Source organism: Triturus cristatus, chromosome 10, assembly GCF_964204655.1.
Source record: "Triturus cristatus chromosome 10, aTriCri1.1, whole genome shotgun sequence".
NCBI classification, from domain to species: Eukaryota; Metazoa; Chordata; class Amphibia; order Caudata; family Salamandridae; genus Triturus; species Triturus cristatus.
This window is the reverse complement of record NC_140593.1, coordinates 340544401-340562623: the sequence shown is the minus strand read 5'-3', so window position 1 is coordinate 340562623 and position 18223 is coordinate 340544401. Positions and strand designations below refer to the sequence as shown.

The 18223-nt window shown below is 44.9% G+C and overlaps 1 protein-coding gene across 3 annotated transcripts in view; it reads right to left on the bottom strand.

Annotated features, from left to right (window-relative positions):
- Positions 1-18223, bottom strand: part of TPK1 (thiamin pyrophosphokinase 1) — a 1261698-nt gene that overhangs the window by 1210054 nt on the left and 33421 nt on the right. For all 3 annotated transcript variants that reach the window (XM_085631548.1, XM_085631547.1, XM_085631549.1), the window contains exon 2: positions 526-587. In XM_085631548.1, the coding sequence (XP_085487674.1) occupies positions 526-568 (43 nt within the window). In that variant the 5' untranslated portion in view covers positions 569-587. The remainder of the gene's footprint in view (positions 1-525; positions 588-18223) is intronic.

Here is an 18223-nt window from a genome sequence, read left to right as displayed (position 1 = left end):
TCAGTCGGAAAGGCGGGTTCTGAATCAGATTCGACTGAATCGGATGCTGTTCGGAGCCTTTCCGACCGGCATCGTAATCAGGCCCTAAGCTGTGATAGGAAATGAAGTACATGGTCATAAAAACTGTGCATTATTCCTTGGGTTATAATGTGATATATTGAGCATCCAATGTGAGTATGAATGGTACTGTATTCAAACTATAAAGATATACATAAATAGTCATCCCACACCTAGTGAGATCTTTGAACAGCCACCATCCTTTAAATATAATGGGCCAAATGCTACTTTAGTAAACTTATGATAGAACACCAACTGCACAATCAAACTTCATATACACGTAGGTACCTTTAATTACTGACGGAATACAAAGAAATCAGATTAGTAAACACAAACAATTGGCTGTGAAATAAAACTACTGCCCACTTCAAAGCATTACAAACAGGTCTACATTATTTGGCATTTACATTCCATTTACTTTACATAATTTCCAACCTTAGGTCAAATATTAAGTGCAAAATGGCATACCTGTTGAAATGAGACAATCCAGAGGGGTAAACAGATGTTCCATGGTTGAGTAAAACCGACCACTAAAAGAAAGAAAAATCAGCACAACATGAACACATACTCTAAAGTATTTTAAACATGCAGGTATGGGGGGGGATTAAAGAGATGAATTTCCCACAATAGATTCCATAGCTAATTTTGCTCTCTACTGCAGCAGAAACCACTGAAAGGATTTATAACAAACTTGGCATGAAAGTAGAACACATACAAAAAGCATACTTTTATGGTGTAGTGTAAATCTGATCAGTAATTTCAAAGTGCTTCAAAGGATTAATATTTGGTAAATTGTGGAGATTTAACTTCTGCGATGTGGAAAGAAATTACAAAAAGACCACAGGGCACATCCACTCATCCTAGGGTACAACGATGACCGGTGATAGCATCCAATATTATTGGAAAAAGTGCTCCACAAAATGAGAAAATCACAATTAGATGACAGTAAATATTGGCAGTGGTATGCACCCTGATCAAGTGGGGACCCTTCCTTCTAGTCAGGGTACAGGCGTTACACACATAAGATAACCCCTGCGCCTCCCATTAGTAGCTTGACACAGGCAGTCAGACTTATCTCAATGGCACTGTATAAAGCATTTGTATATATAAACACATTGATCCAGGATTCAATAGCCTGAAAATGTTTTTCATTTTTTAACACAACTCAAGAGGCCAACACGTAGTTCGCAGCCTTATTCAATCAGCTTTGTTGCTTCATCAGGGCCTATATTAACAATAAATGGCAGACCACCAGAGAAAATTAAAATTACAGATGATAGGAAATTTAACAAAAATAAGTAAATAAGAATAAGAGGTAATAAACAATATTTATAAAACAGTTATGCAAAATACATACACAAAAAGAGGTAAGCAATACAAAAATATCCTAAGGTAATTGAGAGAATGGAAGAGTCAGAGAGAAAGAAGAGAACCAGAAAAAAAAGATTAGAAAGATCTTTCGAGAAAGATTGATTCAAGAACAGAAGGCCTGAAAAAAAAAAAGACCACTGTCTTTTCATCCGGTGGTGACCTGAAAGAAAGTCCCAATAAGTCCCAATTCCCATCAGTGAAAAATAAATACTGTAGTGTGAAGGACTAATCCTCGAAAAATGACTAAGCCCGTATCTTATCATTATCTTATATGTTCTTTATCAAATTTGTAAAGGAGGTGTATGGTTTCATATACCTTTCTTTCTGTACACACATTGGTACTAATGCAGGATCAAACATTATTAGAAAATAGCAGTGTTGAGAGCTCCAATATTCCTAGGTTTGTCTTCATGCTTCTCCTTTTATAATTGAGAACATTCTACCTTAGTGGGTGGAATGTTTTAATAACCTTATAGCCCTTCTGCTTCGGGCTATACCGGATGTTAAAGACCCTCTTCCTCATTATTGGCGCTAGCCTGTGGCTCGGGCTATAACTCTGGTTCTGGGCTAACAAGATGTATAGCCCTCGGCAGTGGGCTATATTATGGTTTCTCATTATGCAATAGCAATGTTCTAAAAAAATATATATATTTAACGAAAATGTGTTACTACTTCAGTTATACTGCAATTGTTACATGATAATGTTATTTTATAAAAATATGCTCAGAGGATAACAGGAATAAATAACTTTTAGAACTGGGGATCTCTAGTTGGCTGAGGTAGGTACCTTAGGCCAAATAGGGACCCTTGCTTCTAAGTCAGGGAAAGGAAGGACACCTTCTCAGTTAGCCCCTGCTCACCCCCTCAGTAGCTTGGCACGAGCAGCCAGGTTGATCTCCAAGGCAAATGTGTAAAGTATTTGCAACCACGCTCTCAGTAACCCAATGGTAACACCACAAATGGACTCGACATGAGTTTCATAAAAAAACCAATTATATGTTTATATAAAAAGATATACGATGAGATCACACAATAAAGAATCCAACATATGCGTAGTTGTAATATTTCACCTGGACGGTTATTAGGCCAGCCACCCCTTGTAGGTTCTTGCAGTATTAATGAGCAATTCTATATGATTCAATGCAGTCCTAATGCAATGCTATGCAGTTCGTAATGCAAGAATCAGGCACTTCGTAATGTACAAATAATGCAGTTCGTTATGCAACAATCAGGCAGTTCGTAATGCCAAAATAATGCAATTTGTAATGCAACAATCAGGCAGTTCATAATGCAATGCATAATGCAACAATCAGGCAGTTGGTTGTGAAAAAATAATGCAATGCGTAAAGCAAAGATCTTTCAAGCAGGGGGACACAGCACACAGCAATGTCCCTTAGCCTCTCCTTGGTTAAATCAGAAAACTGCAAGCCAGCCCCAGAACACACAGCAAGGGTCAGTCCTTTCCTTCAGTTTCTTCCTTGACCACAAGGTAGTTTCAATCCTTTTCAGTCTTGAAAACACTACAAATGGACTCCACACCGGTTTAGAAAAAGAACCAATCTTTATGTAAACAAAAAGGATAAAACTCCAACATACAGAAGTAGAAATATCACTTTTTAAAGGTTCAAGCAATTCTATCCACAAAATACTATGGATGCATTGATTTTAGCACAAAGTACCTTTCATGTGTCAAAATCCAAGATGAAAAACAATTGCAGAGGAGGGAAGTGTGAGAAAACGCAAGTGATGCATCGATTCGAGTCCCAGGAGAATAGAGGCATCGGTTCTGCTGCACATAGGAGAGGTGCATCAATTCCTTACTGCAAGGAGAAGGGATGCATCTAATTTAGAAAGCGGTTCCCTTCTGCGGGTAAATGCGCTGGAAACTTGGTGCACAGGTACGATGTATGGAGAATCCAGGTGCTCTGGGGCAATGCAGTGGCAAAAAAGGTGCTGTATCGATTTTCACAGCCACAGACAGGTGATGAGCCGATTCCTTCAGCCGCACAGCAGGGCCTGCATCAAAGTCAGAGCGGGGCTCTCAGATGTCAGAGACACGGTGCTCTGGACTCAGGTTGTGGCTGTGTCAATTTTCAGCCGCACCGCAGCGGTGCATTGGTTTTTCAACTGCACAGCATGCTTGCAGCGGGAAAACGCAGTTTGAAGGGCGATGCGTGAATTATCAGTCTTTGAAACAGCAAACCCACCTCTAAGGGCCCAGAACTGGAATTGCCACCACTTGGCAGGTTAGAACTCCCAGCAGAGGAGTTCAGGGGAGCTGCAGATGAAGTATTTGATGTCCTTGAGACTTCCTACAGGAAGCAAGTACACACAAGCCCTTGGAGAACTTGAAAAGCAGGATTCCAGAAAGCAAAGTTCAGTTCTTTCATTGCCCACAGACAGAACCAGCAACTACAGGCCCACCGAGCAAAGCAACACAGCAGAGGGGCAGTACTCCTCCTGACAATTCTTCCACTCTTCTTCTTGGCAAAGTCCTCAGTCCAGAAGTGTTCTAACAATGTGGGGTTACAGGAACAATACTTATACCCTTTTCTGACTTTGAAGTAGGCATTCTTCAAAGGATAATCTTTGTAGTGCACAGATCCTGCTTTGCACTGACCTAGCTCCAGCCGCACTACACGGGGGTGGAGACAGCATTGTGAGAGGACAGGCACAGCCCTATTTAGGGGTCAGTGACAACTCCTCCCACCACTCTAGCTCAGGAAGGTCCATCAGCCGCCTGGTGATGGACAATCGGGATATGAAGTGCACACCTCAGCTCTCTTTGTGCGACTGTCTAGAGTAAATGCACAAACAGCCCAACAGTCAGTCTAAACCAGACATGGATTCCAAAAGCAGACAGAAGCACAGGATGGTAAAGCAGGAAAATGCCCACTTTCTAAAAGGGGGATTTTCAAACACATAATTTAAAAACCACCTTCACAGAAAGAGGTGTTTACATGTCCTACCTTTCATACACACAGCACCATCCCCATGGGACTATCCTGGGCATACCTTAGTGTGCCTTACATGTAGAAAAAGAGAAGGTTTGGGCCTGGCAAGTGGGTACACTTGCCAGGTCGACATGGCAGTTTAAAACTGCACTTAAAGACACTGCAGTGGCAGGACAGAGATATGCTTACAGGGCAATCAGTGCTGCAGGCCCACTAGTGCATTGGATGTACAGGCCCATGGCACACACGGTGCATTTGGCTAGGGACTCATCAGTAATTCAAATATGCCAATCATGGATAACCAATTATACTCACACTTTATACAGGGAGCACTTGCACTTTAGCACTGATCAGGAGTGGTAAAGTGCCCACAGTTCAAAAACCAGCAAAAACGAAGTCCATAATGCAGTCAAAAATACAGGAAGCAGAAGTAAAAAGACAGGGGAAACCATGCCACGGATGCCAGAGCTCACCGGTTTCAGTGAATTAGTTGGCGAATTTTAATACTGCAAAACCTAAAGTGAACACATATATAAGGTACCACTGTGAGCAAAATTGAAGAACACATAGATGGAAGATGTGTGCTGAAAGGGACAGGATAATCATTGGTGTAAATGGAAAAAATACATTGATATTGAAACCGCTTGCAAATAAATAAAAATTTGAAAGCTTGGAATCAAGAGTTTCACAAATTTTACAGTTAAAAGAAAATGTTATAAAGGTAAAAAGGGTGGATTAAATCATGCTCTGATTGTATTCAGAAACGGGTAGGAGGTAAGGGCGATTGGATGCAGGATCTGACCACAAGCCAGGCACTGCATCCATCCACTCCAATGACGAGTGAGCATGGGTGTGGCCTGCGCAAGTGCTAGGATGCATGACCAGTGGATTGCAGGCCTGGCCTCCACACAAGCCCTGCATCCAACCCCGCCATGCATGGCAGATGGCCGCAAGTAGTGGGGTTGGAGATTCAAGCGATAAACCCAAATCCACCAACTTATTGTTCCTTTTAAAAACACCTAAGATATCCATCAAACGGACCATAAAAATGTTAAGATTCAGGTACTACAAACAATTTGACATTCCAACTAGGAAATTAAACTAAGAAATTCATGGAATAAACACTGAATTACCTTCGCTCCAAAGTAAAATTTAAAAACCCACTAAACATTCACCATTGGCAGAGCTAGCCATAGATGGGGAATCGCAATGCTTTTTGCGTTTTGTTTTGGAAAATATAGCTTCATTTAGACTATGATTTGTAAGTACATTTCAGAGTTTTGTTAATCCTCCGTCAAAAGTTCTAATCAATCCTAAACATAACTTCACTTTAAATGTAGTTTGTGCTGTCACACATTACCTGCCTATAAATGAAACTACCTGCTGCATAAATACATATAGTGAACCTGAATAAACTCCATCCTCAAGTTATCTTTACCTCCCTTACAAAGGTTTCTTCTTTCACACGGCAGATATCCTTGTGTCCATAACTATGATTAAATTACCCTCCCATGTCTAAAATCACAGGGGGGGGGGGGGCAAGTCCAAGATGGCGCCCAAGTAGGGGCTGCTGTATGGAGCTCTGCCGCATGAATTGGGCTGCGAGCAGAACGGGCCAATTTTCACTGATATAGGACAGGATAAGGGTGAGACAGTTGGTGCCCTGCTTCGCTGGCCCCGGCGAACCCGGGTTTCAGCGGTGGGTCTCCTCCTGCTGCAGCACCTTATAAAGAGGGAGCGGACCCTGGGCTTTGCCACAGAATGAGAAGGTGTCCCGTCGCCCATGAGGGAACATTACATTTACGGACATCGCTGGCTAAACCCGTAGATATGATGATTTGCTGTCCCTGCTGGGAAGCCTAGCCTGCCCGGCTGAATGTCGACACTCCCTGGAAATTAAGAAAGCATTATATGTCTTTCCCTGAATGCAGCGGATGTCCCGCACATCCCCTTTCTCCTCCGAAAGTGTTCTCGCCAAAGACATGGGCCCTCAACACACATAATATTGGTTTATACAGGTTGAAAGGTTTACCCTCTTGTTTGACTGTCCCCCAGTTCACAAGATGCTCCCAGAGTGTTCCCGCATTGCACACACCACCAGTTAATCTGAGACTACTGATCTCTGAGAGAGGTTTTTTAGATTGTACCTCGCCCATGGCCTCCCTAGTCGACTTACCCCTTCGTAACCAAGGTGAAGGTCCGACCATTAACGTCCGAGGTCCAAATGCCCCAGCAACGCATTTGGCATTACTAGCCTTGTTGAGTGACTCCTAGAGTGATATACGTCTCTTACAAGAAACCCATCTACTTCCATGCGATTGGAGCACAATGAAATCTAAATGGTTAGATAGACAGTACTTCTCCTCTGGCCTAGGAAGAATGTCGGAGTGGCAATCCTCCTGGCTCTGCCCTTCACCTGTTCTATAGGTCCAACCCCCAGGGGCCCTCTAGTGTTAGTGAGAGGCACCCTCAGCATTGGCCAATGATTTAGAACAGCAAACCTGTGCATAAGAGCAAATGTGCACACACGGGACTGCAACGGCAGGCTTGAGACGTGTTTAAAAACATCAGGTAAGTACCACATCCCAACATGTGCAGGAAGGGCAAGTCCGCTTTCACACTGCATTATAGTGGAAAAGTGCCCAGAGTCCTAAGGCCACAAAAAGAGAATCAGCAAAACCCGTGAGGAAAAAGCTAAAAGGTTTAGGGGAACACTACCTCCAAGTCTCAGGTCTAACACGCTCTGAAACCCAAATGGTTACATAACGTAAAATAAGGATATTGCAATTGCCATGACCACATAGAGGAATGAGAACTTTATATACTTGGAGAATAAAATGTATAGGAAGACATCTAAGGAACTGCCAGATTTCACGTAGCCCGAAAAAACATTTTAAAAGTCAGAAGGGGCAGCCAAGATCGTCTCCATACACCAATACAATGAGATTTCTTATAGGAACATTTTGAGTAGGTGTGACCCTGAAACCATAGAAAACTGATGGTCACCAAATTTTAGTGGCACGGACGCCCTTATTCATTAGGTATATTTTCTTGGAATTTTATCAAGCCATTTTGAGGATGGAAGAACGAATGTGAAGTTCTAGTGTGCAAGCCAAAGTATGCATCTTTCAATTGACCGCACAACTAGAATTTGTGCATGTGCAGTAATGGATAAAATGGCATATGGTTGCGATCAGAAAATAAAGTGTAATATTGCAAGAAACATGCAAATAGGTCTGCATGCCCTGAGGTCGGCATTAGCTAAGTTCACTCCTTGGTGCACCCTAATTACATATCCTTTAATGGACATAACTCCTTAATGGAACATACTGACATTAGTTTTGCAACAAAACGTATTGTATTCTTGTTGCTCTTCACAAACAAATGTTAAAACACGCACATGGGAAAGACAACATAAATACCCAAGTGGGCATGGTCAAATGTTACGTCCTGGCAGACTACATTTAGAAATTCCCTGACACGTATAGTAGCACAATTGATTGTATGGAGTTACAATTTACTCCCAACCACTTTGCACCACGGTGTACGCGAACACTAGACAAAACACACATAAGAAACAACACGGAACCAGGGGTCAGCCCTGGTGAAGAGTATGCCCTGGCAGAACATCATTAAAAAAAGCCTCACACACAATGCATACACTGGAGAACACATTTTGTAACAGCGTGTATCCTTGTATAGGTTTGCAAAAATTAGTAAACAAGACACACAAGTGAAGCAGAACACATACTGTTGGTGTGGGAGCTACCATAGACGTGGTGGACCATGTTCACAAATCCCCCCCTCCCCCACACACACACACACACACACACAATACCACCCTGAAACAGATGGAGTTTCACTATGGGCCATAGTATCTTCCCTCATGTTCGATGTTCGCAAACAGCTAATAAAGTAAACATATAAGGTGCACACGACATACACCACGAGATGTGAGCTTCCAACTCCTACGAGGGCCATCATCGTACTTCCCATGAGACACCCAACACATTGGGTCCCTTTCAAGAAGAGCATAGCAATTCATGAAATAAACACCTATGCAAAGGGCAGTTTTTCTACTTCTGGGAATTCGCAAACATTATCAGTTCTTTCCAGGACTATGGCAAAATCTTTGCACCACTTTGAAAACACTGGCTAACGTGGGGAACACACTCCCAATGCTGCGATTACATGGTAAGCAGCATATCTGACATGCCTCACTAGTATTTAGAACTGTTTCCACACCATAACAGCTCTCCACATGCATTACAGGCAACGCATGTCTCCAGGCGATATTTAACATTTGTGAATGCCGTGCATTGCACCCATAAGCAGTAACCGTGGGGACCTCTTAATCCAATTGGCGTGACCCTAAGAACAGCAGCTTTAGATCCAACACCTGAATCTGCAGCCAAAGATGAGCAGGGTCTATCTTTGCCGCCACTCCTGTTTCTGGAAGCCACTTGTCCATGGGACCCATCATTGTGCAAGGAACACAGAATTGTATACCATGCCTCTGCAGTGTTCAGACTAATCAGCAATGATTTTTACAGGTAGATTTCTGGATTTTCAGTATTGTAACTAACATGCTTTTAAAGTGACAAGTTGCAAAACTAAAAAAAAAAAAAAACACGTGCCTGTTGATGCTGGTCATCTTAATAGCACGTTATGGCCATGACGTCACCAGTAATGTTTGTGCACCCCTACTTACCATTCATTCCCACGGCTGATAGGGACAACAGCCAAGTAGGGGTGTCCGAGCTCTAAGCCCCATCTATAAACCACGTGTTTATACTCAAAATGACACCAACCAAGTTATTATAATGAGATTCGCACACCCCAACTAAACCGCTGATCGCTTATTTAGATTTCCTCAATGTGAGAAAAGCGCTCAACATGCTACCCTGTTTATCAGAAGAGGGATACTGCAACTCAGAGAGCAAGGTGGACAGCTCAGAGCTTGAAGATAAAACTCAGAGGTTCCTAACAGTGGCCTGTGAACGGTCCAGTCGCAATAGTGCCACAGATGCCCCAATCAGGCTTGTATAAGGGCTCTTGAACTGGCACACACCTATGCGTTACAGCAGAAGAACAAGCGGAGACCCTTATTCATTTAAGAGTGCTCTTAACTCCACCCACTAACCAGTCTACAAACTCATAGCATCCAGGAAGTGAGGAAGTCTCCACTAACCACTACATTTACCACCCCCACTTGGGAACTTCAAGAGCACCACCCAATGCAGCTCACAGCATTAACAATAAGAGCTTATGTGGTGATCACGGGTGAGGAAATGAATTTGTGTCTGTTAAAGCTAAAATGAAATACTGCAGCAATGCGACACAGAACAGAGTAGGGCTAGATGAAATACAAGGTTTATTTTTAAATGTAGACAGTATGCAATTGCCCAGTTTCTATCTAACGCCTAATTTTGCGAGATTGCCATCTGTGGACGTACTGTTAGAATCCGGGTTCTCTGGTTGGCACAGGTAGGTACTTGTGTCAAGCAGGGAACCTTTCCTCTAGTCAGGGTAGGGGGATACACTCCAATAATAACCCCTGCTCACCCTCTAGGTAGCTTGGCGCGAGCAGACAAGGCGTTATCTCAGGGCGTCTAGGTTAAGCATTTGTAAATACCCACACAGTAATACAGTGACCCTCCACAAATGGACTCCACACAGGATATATATCAAAAATACTTTATATAGAATTATCAGGCTTAGCACAAGACCAAATAACGTTTAAGCAGGCCACAATACTTATTTTCCAAGAGTTCTTAAGTTTAGCGTACTTTTACAGTTCTGTGCGCGTCATCCCTCTTCGTATGCGTCGTACGCGGTAGACACAGGCTTTGGGACGGATCGTACACGCGCTTCAGGTGAAGCGTACGCCCTACGGCGCGAACGGGCACAGTACCTTGATGCTTGGGGAGTTCGTCACAGACACTTCCTTGGCAGCAGGCGTACAGTACGGTGCGAAGTCCTCCGGGCGGCGCGTACTACGGTACGGGAGACCTTGGGCGTGAGCGGCTCAAGGGACGGGGCGAAAGTACGGTCCGTACTGCCAGACGTTCGGGTACGCAACGTACCAGGATCGCTGATCTTCACTTGGACTGCTGAGACAGGCGAACAGTACGTTCTGGACGGGAGACGTACGCGACCACCACACGCACTATGGCCTTTCCCAAAGCAGGGGAGAGGCGCGTACAGTGATAGTACGGTCCGTAGGGGGGTGCGAGCTGGTACGGTGATGTCCTTCAATTACAGTGCGAGCTACGGCTCGTAGGGGCAATAACTCGCATTGCTTGGGCTGGTAGTACCTTCCTTCATGGTGCGAGCTACGGCTCGTAGAGGGGCCAAAGACGCGTTGTTCGTGCTGGACATCGGGATATCAGCTCCCAGGGAGTACGCCGCGATCAGCGAGGCGTACACAGCAGTTCGACGCGAAGATGTGAGGAAAACGGTCCGTTTTCCACGGCGATTCCAAGGCGGTGAAGTCCACTGTTCCTGGGACTTCGTTCAGGGGGCAAGCTCACTCACAAGCCCTTGGAGATCTTCAGCGCAAGTCAGATAAAAGTCTCTTTAGTCTTTGTTCCTCTTCTTCAGCAGCAAGGCAACCACTGCAGCCCAATCCCCCAGGTCAGGGACAGTACTCCTCCATGCAGCTTTTCCAGTTCCTTCAGGTCGGACAGAGGTTTCTTCTTGGCAGGACAGGATCTAATTTCTTGGGAGCAGGGCTCCTACATTTATACAGCAATTCTTTTGTTCTGCCAGGCCAGGGGGGCCCTTGCCTGGTCCAGTCCGTTTTCTGAGCACTTTGTTTTTGCGATGCAGGCTGCTTCTTTCAGGGTGCAGGGCAGAGCCATCAGACGCTCCACAGGGGGCGGAGCCAGCATTGTGGTGGCAGAGCACAATCCTGTTCAGAGTCCAGGTTTACTCCTCCCACCCATCTATCTGTCAATCTTCCTATTCACCACCAGGCTACCTAGCCCTGCCATCTGGGTTTCCCCAGCCCTGTCACTCACACAAGCCAGACAGCAGATACACATCACGCAGAGGCGGGCTGAAATGGTTAGGCAAGCAAAGGCCAACTTTCTAAAAGTGGCATTTGCAAACGCAGAATATTAAAATAAACCTTACTAAAAGATGTACCTTATTATTCTGAGTTCAGGCATACTAAACTCGATTTTCTACCATGTTCCCTGGGTATGTTATGATTATAGGATGTAACAATTCTAACAGCCCATTCTTGCCTATGAGAACAGGTAGCCTTACAATAGTGAAAAACGAAAATGGCAGTAATTCACTATTAGGACATGCCACACACACAGGGCTTGTCCTACCTTATGCTTACAATGCACCCTGCCCTTGGGCCTACCATAGGGGTGACTAATATGAAGTTAAGGGAAGGTTTAGGGACTGGCAAGTGTGTGCACTTGCGCAGTCAGCATGACAGTACCATACTGAACGCAGACTGCACTGACATATTTTACCAGGCCGCTTCTGTGGGTGGCAAAACCAGTGCTGCAAGCCCACCAGCGGCATTTGTATATACAAGCCCTGGCACTCCTGGTGCACTTTACTGGGGTCTGATAGTAAACCAAATAAGCCAATCATGGAATCCAACCAACATATACATTTTACTTAGGGAGCACTTGCACTGTGGCACTGGTTGGCAGTGGCACAGTGCTCTGAGCGGCCAACACCATAAAAACACACGAGGCACAGCGACAAAAAGTGGAAGGGAGACTCACGCCAAGGTGCCAGGTCTAACACGTACATGGGCGCCAGTTTCCATAAATCTCCTAATTCTGGAAGGGGCAATGTTCCTAAGCACTCCGTCTGCCCATCAGACTGCGAAAGTATGCAGTTTTCCCTTGCAATCTCATCCACTTGCACTTTTTCAGGTCTTTTGATCTATCGCCCTCCTGGACTAATCGGCCAATTTCTTGTCTCCCTCCCCACTTTTGTGGCAGATTTAGCTGTGTCCTCAGCACATTTCTCTATTCTTGGTGATCTCAATATTCACCTGGATGATGCCTCAAACGAAACAGCCTCGGAGCTCTCCTCCAGCCTATCCGCGCTCCAAATTAAGCAGAAAGGTTTTGCCCCTACCCATAACAAAGGCCATCTTCTTGACCTAGTCTTCAGTAACGATCAGAAGCTCACGGTTGGGGCCCCCATCCCCCTTCCCTGGACAGACCACTCGTTAGTCCCCCTGTCCTGGGAGATTTGGGGGCCTAAACCTCTAACTAAGTCCTCTCTGACCCTAGAGAGAAAATGGTCTAACCTATCTGTAAGTCAATGGACAGAGGCTCTTAGCACAACCAGACCTTCAGTTGCTTCTAACCCAGAGGTGGCTAACAGCAACTTCAACTCTTGGATTGCTAACTCCCTGGATGCGCTGGTCCCAAAAACATCCTCGCTTAAAAAAGCCAGGATAAAAACCTCCCCTTGGTTTACCCCTCAACTAAGGACTCTTAAACAGACCTGTCGACAACGGGAAAGGAGATGGAGACAGAACTATGATGATACCAGGAAAATTGAATATAAAGATTCAATGCGGACCTATAAGGCCCAGATCAAATTGGCACAATTAAAATTCTACGAGGGAAAAATCAACGCAGCTGCCAATGCCCCTAGAGAGATTTTCCGTATTGCTAAATCTCTAACCTCCCTACCACAGGAACTCCCTAGAGAGGAAGAAGCACCACAACGTTGCAACAACTTAGCAGAATACATCTACAACAAAATTCGTCTGATCTGTTTGCCGTTCTCCCCTTACAGTCTAGACCCCACGGCTCCCTGTACACTGGCCAATATCAAGTGCTCTCTAGAAGAATTCCCTCTACTCAATGCCAAATCCTTGGCCACTCTTATGTCCATAGTAATCTCTGGCTCTCCCACTGACCCCGCCCCTCCTCAACACCTCTCACATGTTTTTAACATAATTGGTCCTGTTATTCAAGACATATTAAACTCCTCTATCATGTCAGGCACTGTACCAATGGCATGGAAATGTGCTCAAGTCAGAGCCCTCTTGAAAAAACCCAATCTGGATCATTCTAACTTGGCCAATTACCGCCCCATTTCTCTTCTCCCTTGGCTGAGCAAGCTAATCGAAAAACACATCAATTCCACCTTAACCAACTACTTGGAAATCAACGGTCTGCTTCACGTATCCCAAACTGGGTTTCTTACCCAGTTGGGAACCGAGACGGCCTTGCTTGCAGTCACCGAAGAAGCTAGAAGACTTCTGGACCTAGGTGGCTCGGCAGCCATCATCCTACTGGACCTCAGCGCTGCCTTCGACACTGTTAATCATAACATCCTGCTGGAGCGTCTGGCGAACCTGGGTGTGAGAAATGGGGCTTTCACCTGGTTCCATTCTTTTCTCAAAGACCGCTCGTTCCAAGTGTTTGAAGGGTCCACGTCATCCAACCGTTGGCCTCTCAGCTGTGGGGTCCCTCAGGGCTCTTCCCTAAGCCCCACACTTTTCAATGCCTATATGGCCCCGCTTGCTGAGATAGTCGTCCCCTATTGTATAAAAATCATTACCTATGCGGACGACACCCAATTGGTGGTGGCACTAAATCACCCTGAACGCTCTTCCAGCACGCTGGGCCTCTGTTTACAGGAGGTCGCCCACTGGATGAATCACTCCCATCTCAAATTAAACGGAGATAAAACAGAACTGATGTTCCTGGGCAAAATTCATCACCCCCCTTATCTTTCACCTGGCCACCCTGTCTTGGCCCCATGCCCACTCCTAGGCCACAGATTAAAAGCCTCGGTATGTGGCTGGACAAGTCTCTCTGCTTCAACCATCAAGCCACCAAGCTCTCTGCCACCTGCTTTGGAATAATGCGGATGCTTAGGAAACTTCTCCCCTTGCTGCCTTTCCAAGCTAGGAGAATCATGGTGCAGGCCTTGATTCTGTCCCGCCTGGACTACGGGAATGCTCTATATCTAGGCGCCCCCCAGGCCACTCTTCACAGACTCCAAGTGATCCAAAACTGTGCAGCGCGCCAACTGCTCCAGATCCCCCGTAGACAGACAGCTAGACCCGCCCTGAGGCTCCTCCATTGGCTGCCCATACATGCCAGGATTCACTTCAAGGCCCTATGCCTGGCTCATAAAGCTCTGTGGAAATCTGGCCCCCCCATGCTTCAGTCTTTGATTACCCCCTATCAACCCTCTAGAACCCTCCGTTCCAGTTCTGCTTTCCTTGCCACCCCCCTAAAGGTCCGAAGATCTAGATGGGGCGGGCGTTCTTTTTCTCTAAATGCTTCCAACCTCTGGAACACCCTACCTCCCACTCTTCGGGAAGAACCTGATCTACTAACATTCCGGAAACTGCTCAAGACTCATCTTTTCCTCTCAGCACACTAGTGTAAGCCCCTTCGCTCATATCTCTCCGCTCCGACAAGCGCTAGGAGGCCTCAGGGTAGCTACGCGCTATATAAATATAATTTCATTCATTCATTCATTCTTGCACATAAGGGAAATACCACATTCACTCCATCGGTCCTTTTCTCCTATCATTCCCCCTTCAACCTTCCCCTGCTTTTAACAATCAACCAACAAACTCAATGACTTCGATGTCCAGCCCACTGGTTATCTTCTAAGAAAAATAAAAGTACTTTTAATCACACAGTGGTATGAAATATCATACAATTTAATTTAAGGTATTTATTTTTGACATATTTATTTATAATGCGAACCATCACTCATAAGAGTAGTTTCTGGGAGCAAAAGAAAAATTCTAATAACCAAATCTAATGTTTTAAGACAAAATCCATGTTTTCAGGTGTCTTCTCAATTTTAAATGGTTTGTTTCAGCTATAAGTGTCATTGGGACGTAGTTTTAAAATTTTGAGTTTAGGATTGAGAAACATAGCCTCCCCATTTCTCCGATTAATACGTTGCGGTGACAAATTGAAGTTTTATTTGCTGATCGCAGAGCACGGTAAAGAAAGTGACAGCTATTGGTATAATAATGTTTCTGCATAATACAGGCATGAATTGAATATGCTTTTGGAGAGTTAACCAGTGAAGTTGTTTTCTATATTCAGGGATCCCATCAGTCTTTTCTAAGTTGAATGGGAATCAGATGATCGCATTTAGAAAGCGCTGAAGAATCCATTTTTTGGAAGGTCTAAGGAAATGGCATCTGAATGTAAGCATTGGCTACTACAGTTTTGTGGGAGACATTAAAAATAGTTCTCTTGAGAATCCTGATCTGGAAGAAACACAATTTAGTTACAGGAGCAATTTGCGCCTTTTGAGGTACCCAAGTGACACATTCACCTTGTGCATCCACTCATTCCCCCTTCTTAACGAAACTAACCCCTTGTGACCCCTTATGTCTGGACCCCCATAGTAGTGATGGCAAAGGCATGAATCAGGCACAGGAGCAGGTTTTAATGCTCCCCAAAAATCAAAGAGGCACTCAGTCTTCTTTGTTTTCAGGCTTCTGTACCCTGGTGGTCTAGTGTGCATGCACTAGTTCAGGCTCGTGAGCTACTGGCAGCTCTCCAGCTACATGTTGGCAGCTCTGCTGTGAGCCTTCTATTCAGAATTAATAGACTTAAACAAAATTGAAAAGTGGGTTTTCCAGATGGAAATGTGTGTATTTTAAGGACTCACAGGTGGGGGTTTGGAGGAAAAAGGTTGAATATTGAATTCAACAATTCTAAACGTTGACTTGGGTTACCATAAACATTGTTATTTCAGATTCAAGATACCCTACAAAATGAATGTGTACTTCACAAATACATGGTATGTTACGTTATATTTAAAGCTGATCTTTGAGTGATAAATCATGCTGTGTTGCAAGGACGTATTACAAACATGGTGTACTATATAGCTATGGCTATTTTGAGCCAATGAAGAGGCATTCTAAACAGATATGGCCTTTTTTACATTGCTGCAGTCAACCCTGCCTGATGCACCGGGGTGATGACTGATGATAATCTTGCATGCATGGCCATTAGTGTGATCTTGTATGATGTGGTCCCTAGAACAGCACTAATAATATTAGAGGCTTGCAATGATTCTCATTGAACATAATTAGCTCTTATTAAAAAAAAGGTTGACGACGTCTACACTAGTTCATGGTGCTCACTTTAAAGTATTTCCGGCACTTCAGATCCCTTTGCACGGCTGAGCTTTGGTAAACATAGCGACCTCAGGGACTGCCACGTGAGCCAGGTGTGGCTGCAGTTGTGAGTGCACAGCAGCCAGGTCCTGCCTTTGAGGTACAGCAGACCAAGAGAATGGAGAGCACAGGCAGCCCAAGGAGGGCTGATATCATCTTACAGCTGATGCAGCCTTGTGCAGGTTGAAGTAATTGCACACCAGTTGTTACCTCGCCCATGTCAAGGAGGTAGTTGTGACCCTAGTTGGACCCATACCTTCACACTGCAGTGGCTGTCCGAATGGGCCAATTATGCACTTGTAGCCCAAGTCGGGCCAATGTCGTTGTACACCAGTTGCAGCCCTGACCAGACCAATTAGAAAATGTCAGCCCCCATCTGAGCCAAACCACTAATAAAGCATGATGGTTCGCACCAGGAATCAGTGGGAGAGACTCGGAAGAACGGGTCCCTCCTAGCTCGCTTTCAGCAGTCCGCTTCCGCTGGATGTCCCACAGACCCAGGTACAGGCTGGGCTTCTCCTCAAGCAGGGCAAGGCAGACTCCTTCCCTCTATCAGCAGACATGCAAGCTTCTAAGCACTCAAGTAGACCCTCAGATCCTTCAGCAGAATCTGAAGACTTCAGGTGCCATCCCCTTACCTCTGGGACACTATCCCTGGTCAAAGAGCAGTCCTTCGAATACTTTGCAGAGCACTCCCTTCCTCAGTATTGAAGGACTTGAAAATTAAACAAAGTGGGATGGTTACGGTCCCACTTTTTTCATAAATCCGGTTATTGTTTTATAGTAAGGAGGGTTCGAAACAAAGCAGCAATAATACATCATCCAACCATGCCCTATTGTGTAGCATAAACTTAGCTCAAGTACTCATCATAATTGTTCACTACCATGTCCAAACCACAATTTGGCAGGATGTTCCAGAAGTGTGCCAGCCAAGGACCCCAGACAAATGTGTGCTTCCCTATGCAGCATCGAGTTTGGTACACAAATTCTACTACTTTGCCACAGTAGTCTATGCCAGGGAGCCAGTCAGCCAGGTGGGAGAGGAGAGGGGCAATAATGGGGGGGGGGGCAGTGGCTGTTCGCCAGGTCTTTGCAATATCTTTCTACGCGATCATCATTCCCATGGCTTACAAAATGCGCCAACCACTGGGACCTCCTCATTCTTCCCACTATTGTCACTTTGGGTTCTCTCGTGATTGGTCGGCCCAGAACGTAAGGGAATCTGGTGTATTCTAGACCAGGACTGAATGATTATCAAGCATTTCCACACTACTTGGAATAAAGCCCCCACCTCGGACACACACGTGAGACAGTTTGGGTCGCAGCCCCTCCCCAACTTCCAGAGCCTTTACGTGTGGAACACATTCTGTGGAAAACCCTGAGCTGTGTCAGTCAACACAGAATGATATTACCTGCATATGAGATGATATTTTGGTAGTGACCTACTCTGCCTTCACTAAATGTCCCACGCGCCATTCCCATTTTGCACAGAAGTTTTTCATAGGGTCTGGGGGGTTTATTACACGTTATTTGTAAATTCTAGTAACACCCTTTTTAGGTCTCGCATAGCGTTGCAACGCAACAGGCTGTTCGCGTTGCAAGGCATGTTTTTCAATGGCTTAAATCGGAAATGCTGCATTCTGATTTGTTTTTGGCTCGTTTGTCCCTCTTCCTGACAGCAATG